Raw genomic sequence first — 6,798 nt, 5'->3', positions numbered from 1 at the left:
AGATATATGTACCTAGACTGCAGCATCGTAGGTTACATATTAGGTAGGTTACATTTTATTTTACAAAAATAGGTTACAGCATCAAACGAGCAGGAAGTATTTTATATAGGAATCAAACCCACGACGTGAAGCATCTTTATCGGCATTACAATGAATAGCTCGGCGTCTTCTGAGAATTTTCGTATGGTCATTTGTAAAACCGTGCAAGCGTCCAGAGCATTCCGCGCCACACAGATAGCGGAAAAAGAACTGAAAAATAAGTATTGTTGTATAGGAATTCATCGAGAGTGAGTGGGTTCTACCGCGATAGCGTTAGAGAGCTCGTGTTGCAGAAATTTCGCCATCGGCACCGTTCGTTGTGAGCCAAAAGTTGAGAAAGAATCAAATAAAATAAACAAAGTTTCAGTCTGGTTTAGGATCGAACCCACATAGTTGGCGTGGCAGGCACATGTCCTGCCCCAAAGCCACGATCTTACATGCAGCTGCTTCAAGAAAAAAGAAACACTACATTAATGCCTTATAGTTGAAGAAGTCGCCTTAACGCATTTTGTTCGACAAAAGTCACGACGAAAACGAGCCCATTCGGCGATTTGTAGGCCTATTCGGGAAGCCATCAAACTACGTCAAAAAAGGCCGGGATACTGCAGCCATAACCACTAGAAACACACAGGAAGTTTCAAGCAGCTGTAAAAATTGGCTAATATATGTCCATCTAGCGGAAAACATGCCATGTCTTTCCAGGGGAGTTGATCAAGCAAACAGCAAACGCTGGATAATGTGCTGCAATGTGTGAGGCATTGTGCGACACTTTATGGCTCCTGAAATGACGAGCGCGCGGCGGGTATCTTGGAGGCCATGCCACTCTTGCTCTAGATCAAAAACCTGTATGTACCATTCGCGCGTCTGCGTGTGTGTGTCTGCGTATCATCTGTGAGACATTATACAAAACGTGTCTCGACTAGAGCAGAGCGCCGTTCCAGCAAAGTGACCACACTGCACAATCACTGTTTTAATATAGATACGCCGTGCTTGCGCGTGCGCGCGTTTGTGTTCGTGTGTGTGTAACAAAACATATAAATAATATTGCACTTAGCGGTTGAAGGGCGCCAAAGGGTTTCGCTATCACATTCAACTCTTAAAGGCCAAGCCTAAGGGCCCCCGAAATTTTTTAGTGTTTGGTTAGTGACTTATATTGATGTTTTTGGATGCCTTGCTTTTAAAATAATTGTGCAAAAGTAAGTATATAAGCTTTAAGTGATGAAGCTTCAATCTACTTGATAGAGGAGCAAGCCCTGCGCGTCGCAGTAACTTAGTCGCCGAGTTTGTGCGCCGGGGTTGGTTGTACATGAACCGTACTGCTTTATGCTGTAGCCTATCCCGTGTTTACAATCAGGTAGACGTGTGAGGGGACCAGACAATCTTGTCATACTCTGCTGTAACCCATTGAACGACGCGACCCAAGCTCTCAAGTGCGCATGTGCACAATCTTATCCCCCTTCCCTCTCCCCCTTACTTTCCTATATATATTCACGAGTGTGAATAAAACTGGCTGTTCTTTTCTGTTGGCATGGTCCGACTGTCACGTTTACTGCTGGAGCGGCGTGGCCGCCTCCCAACTAACAGTGGCGACGAGAATACCCACCGATACGTGTAAGCCGGGCGCCAGCGGCGAGACCAAGACGAAGACGCCCATCAGCCCGCCCGCAGCCATGGCCCTCAAGCTTCCGGATTTTGCAGAGGAGACAGATAAGTGGCAAGCGTATCTCGTTAAGATTGACGCCTACTTCGAAGCGAACGAAGTTACGGACGACGCAAAAAAAAGGGCCTTGTTGGTGGCTGCGTTAGGATCGAGGACCGTTGAAATCCTTTGCGGCAGAATCGCACCGCGAAAACCAAGCTCGCTGAGTTACGAAGAAGTTGTTTCAACCTTGAACGAGCACTATGATCCGTCCCCTAACGAGATATCAGAAAGCTTCAAGTTCTTTCACCGAAACCAACAAGAAGGGGAGTCCGTGCAGGCGTTTATCGTCGAGATTCGCAAGCTAGCGCATAACTGCAACTTCTCTTCAATGTTGGAGCGAATGCTGAGGGACCGCATCGTTTGTGGAGTGCGCTCGAAAAACCTGCAGAAACAACTATTAGCCAAAAAGGACTTGACGCTGGCAGAAGCGGAAGCACTAGCTCTAGCAGCCGAAAGCGCGGAGTTAGGGTCGCAACAGATGACCGGGCAAGGTGACGCCGTTGGGGTGTTCAACGTGCAGCGTAGCAGGCAACCCGAAATCAGCAGGAGCGAACGGAGCAGCTTATCGCAGCACTGCAGCTGCTGTGGCAAACAGGGACATCAAGCCAGGGAATGCTCATTACGACGGCGCAGGTGCTACAAATGTGGGCGACAAGGTCACTTGGCGCGAGTATGCTCCCGGACAGCCACCACCAACAGAACCTTCGCGATAACAGAGTGTTCAGCGGAAAGTGAAGATAACGATTGTAACGCACTACAAATATGGTCAGTGAAGGGTAATGGAAGCCTGGTTCCGCCCCTACACAAGCAGGTTACATGGAACGGAGTGCCACTGAATATGATAATCGACACAGGTTCACCTGTCTGCGTAGTGCCTAAAGCGATATACGAAGCCTATCGTCATAAGTGGCCACCGCTTTGTAAAGCTGCATTAACTCTGTCATGCTATCTTGGGAAGATACCAGTGCGGGGCATTGTCAAAATGCAAGCTTCCTACAAGTCTGCAACAGTTGACTGCGATCTCGTTGTGTTAGACTGCGAAGGTCCTAGCCTTTGCGGCCGTGACCTGTTACAGATGCTCGAGACACAAGGGGCACCGCTTCTTCACATCGCGTCACTCTCATCGGACGGGAAGCTGGAGAGTCGGACAGCGGCACCCGTGCTGGAACAGTACGCAGACCTTTTTGCGGAGGGCCTGAGAGCCATCAAGGGACCACCAGCACGGCTTCATATAAAGGACGGAGCAACCCCAAGGTTCTGTAAGGCAAGAAAAATTCCATTTTCTTTGCTAGACAAAGTGTCCGCCGAGCTAGATCGACTCGTGGCCGAATGCATTATTACGCCAGTTTCCTATTCAGAATGGGCAACCCCGGTGGTGCCAGTGCTGAAACGTGACGGAACAGTCCGCATCTGTGGCGATTTCAAAGTTACTCTAAACCCAGTATGTGAAATGGAAAGTTATCCTCTACCCGTAGTGGACGACATTTTCGCTACGCTTCGTGGAGGGCAGCAGTTCAGTATCTTGGATCTACGTGATGCCTACAACCAAATTCTTCTAGACGAAGATTCGCGCAAGTTAGCGGTTATAAACACTCACAAGGGCCTCTTTTGTTATAACAGGCTACCGTTTGGGATAGCCTCGGCCCCTGCGATTTTTCAACGAACAATTGAGCAGGTGCTGCAAGGCCTCCCAGGGGTTCAAGCGTACTTAGACGACGTCCTGATAGCAGATGCGAACGATAAGCCAACTGCGAACCTGCAAGCAGTCTTGCAGCGGTTCAGGGAGTACGGCGTGAAGCTCCGCGCGGACAAGTGCCGAATAGGTGAGGAGTCAGTTACGTATCTAGGACACAGAATTGACGCGGCAGGGTTGCACCCGTCAGACAAGAACATCGAAGCAATTAAGCTGGCACCGACTCCTCACAATGTCACGGAATTGCGGTCTTTTTTGGGCATGCTAACTTTCTACAATAAATTCTTGCCTAATCTGTCCACGCTCCTGAGTCCCCTATACCTTCTTCTGGAAAAGAAATCGAAATGGTCTTGGGATGAGCGCGAAAACGATGCCTTCCGAAAAGCAAAAGCCGTTTTGTGTTCCGCGCCTGTGTTAACTCACTTCGATCCCGCACGAGAGCTATTTCTGGAGTGCGACGCGTCACCCTACGGTGTGGGAGCGGCACTATTCCACCGAATTGAAGGACAGTATCAGCCCCTTGGATTTCGATCCAGGACGCTTACTGCCGCAGAAAAGAATTATGCACAGATTGAACGTGAGGCGTTGGCTCTGGTTTATGGCGTCACGCGATTCCGAGATTATCTGCTGGGCAGACAGTTCACGCTTCTAACCGACCATCAACCACTGTTGGGTCTCCTAAGAGCGGATCGTCAGACGCCGGCTATGGCCGCTGCGCGCATTCAGCGTTGGGCCATCATACTTGGTGCCTACCATTATCGGTTGCAACATCGACCGGGTAAACTCATGTGCAATGCTGATGCTCTTAGCCGTCTACCCCAACCGTTGCAGGAAGAAGTGGACCAGGAGGACGAAGCTCAAGTTCTGACCCTGGACCAGTGGGATCAGCCGGCCCTGCCATGGAAGGAACTCCAGGCACTCGCCGTCGCGGATGAGGTACTTTTCCAGGTACGCAAGTATACCCGGGAAGGTTGGCCGAAAAAACTCGACACGGAAACTACAGAAATCGCCGATTTTTACAAAAGGCGGCATGAGCTGTCTGTTAGTGAAGAACTTCTTTACTGGGGCCATCGCTTTGTAGTGCCGACAGCAGCACGCGGGAAGTTGATAAGGCTACTGCATGAAGCCCACCAAGGAATTTCCACCATGAAGGCGAAGGCCAGATCGTTATTTTGGTGGCCCGGCGTAGAGCAAGACATCGAGCGCGTTGCGGCGACATGCCAAAACTGTGTGCAAGCGTTGCCGATGGCTCAGGCAAAAGAACCAGTAAATTGGCCCGAGACGCACGAAAGGTGGTCGCGGTTACATGTGGACTATGCGGGACCAGTAAAAGGGAAAATGTTACTCATCGTTGTCGACGCGCACACCAAGTGGATTGAGGCGCTCCCCGTGTCGCAGGCCAACTCGCATAGCACAGTCGAGGCCCTCAGAACGATATTTAGCCGTTTTGGTATACCGCGCACGGTGGTTTCTGACAACGGGACGCCATTCACGGCACGAGAGTTCGAGCAGTTCATGGAGCGCAATGGCATTGCGCATATTCGAACACCTCCCTATCACCCCCAGAGTAATGGACTAGCAGAGCGAGCCGTGCGCACTATCAAAGATGGCTTGAAGAAGATAGGCGGCACTTGCCTCCTCACCTCACTGGCACGTGTATTGTGCAATTATCGGAACGCACCACACCAGGAGGGTCCTTCTCCCTCAGAGAGGCTATTAGGATACCGTCTGCGCACAAGAATGGAGATGTCTTTTCCTTCCAGAGTCTATCCTGCCAAAGCTGCGAGTGACCCAGGCTGGAATTTCGCACCGGGAGACTACGTGTACGTGCGAAATTACGGCGCCGGAGACAAGTGGTTCCCAGGCACAGTGGAGGCTACGCGTGGCACTCGCCTCCTGGAGGTAAAGACTGTGGATGGCCTTGTCCGCCGCCACGTGGATCAAGTTCGCAAGCGGAGCCCAGATGAAACGCCAGCAGCCGACGACATGTCGAGGCCATCTACACCGGTTTCCCCAGGGCCGGTACGACTAGAAACAACGGCGCCGGCTACCTCTCAGAGTACCCCAGAATCGCAACCATACGTACTACGTCGCTCCACACGAGCCAAGAAACCGGTCGTGCGTTTTGGCTACTAAGGGGGAAGAAATGCTGTAACCCATTGAACGACGCGACCCAAGCTCTCAAGTGCGCATGTGCACAATCTTATCCCCCTTCCCTCTCCCCCTTACTTTCCTATATATATTCACGAGTGTGAATAAAACTGGCTGTTCTTTTCTGTTGGCATGGTCCGACTGTCACGTTTACTGCTGGAGCGGCGTGGCCGCCTCCCAACTAACATACTCTAATATCAGACGTATAAGTGAAACACTAGTCAAAAGTTTTGTCAATATGGTTGATTGGACGAGTTGGTGAAAGATGATTGTTTTGAAATGAGAGCGCACTATTTAGACGCGGACACAAAGACGGTACCAAACGCTTAATACTGAGTGAACATTTTTTTGGAAAACTATGAATTATATACTGACAGATGGAACAGTGTTATGGCACAAACAATAAGACCAAATTATGGACCAAAATAACAGAACCGATAAAAGATTTATGTACGTCAGCCCCACCTTACCAACGCCTATTGTGCCTTAGAGTGATTACTTAATACCTATTACATCTGCTACTGTCTAAGCTAGGCTGACATATGCCGCTATAATAGATAGATAGATAGATAGATAGATAGATAGATAGATAGATAGATAGATAGATAGATAGATAGATAGATAGATAGATAGATAGATAGATAGATAGATAGATAGATAGATAGATAGATAGATAGTGTAAGCACAATATTGACAACGTTTGAACTTCATCTTCTTCATCTGTACAAAATCATCATCACGAAAAACGTCGCCTTCGTTCGAAGGGTTGATTAGGCGATTCGGCCTAATAAATGCTGTCGAGACTCCAACGCTGCTACTGTCTTACAGAGTGGTGGAGGCTGCTTCGATCCCCAAGTCCTCTCCGATGTCATGTTCCCCTGGAGCTTCGTTCGGGTCGCCGCTTGTTTCCCCCGTCCGCTGTCATGGCTCAAGAACCGCTGCCCGGAACATCCAGCATCCCTGTCCAACAAACCACTCCTGCGTAGATCGTCAACGCCCGGCAGCGCGACCCACCCATCTTCTGTGGTCTTCCACGCGACGAAATCGAGGTATGGCTGAAAGAATACGACATAACCAGTGTTTGTAACCAATGGGATGAGCCTCAAAAACTTCGTCACGTCGCCTTCTATCTGTTCGATGTCACGAAAACGTGGTTTTTAAGCACGAGGGCAGCTTCCCGGATTAGCCTACTTTTGCTCAACAAGTCCGTAGG

General features: G+C 49.7%; 1 protein-coding gene across 1 annotated transcript; it reads left to right on the top strand.

The window, feature by feature from the left end:
• The first annotated feature begins 4,264 nt into the window (after window positions 1-4,264).
• LOC119181145 (uncharacterized) lies at window positions 4,265-5,718 on the top strand. Its single transcript, XM_037432332.2, has 2 exons — window positions 4,265-4,382; window positions 5,198-5,718. Exons 1-2 carry the CDS (start codon window positions 4,366-4,368, stop codon window positions 5,568-5,570), a joined length of 390 nt encoding a protein of 129 aa, XP_037288229.1. The 5' UTR covers window positions 4,265-4,365; the 3' UTR covers window positions 5,571-5,718.
• Window positions 5,719-6,798: the final 1,080 nt, after the last annotated feature.

This window comes from Rhipicephalus microplus, unplaced genomic scaffold (assembly GCF_043290135.1).
Source record: "Rhipicephalus microplus isolate Deutch F79 unplaced genomic scaffold, USDA_Rmic scaffold_14, whole genome shotgun sequence".
Taxonomy (NCBI): Eukaryota; Metazoa; Arthropoda; class Arachnida; order Ixodida; family Ixodidae; genus Rhipicephalus; species Rhipicephalus microplus.
This window is presented reverse-complemented; position numbering and strand designations above follow the sequence as displayed.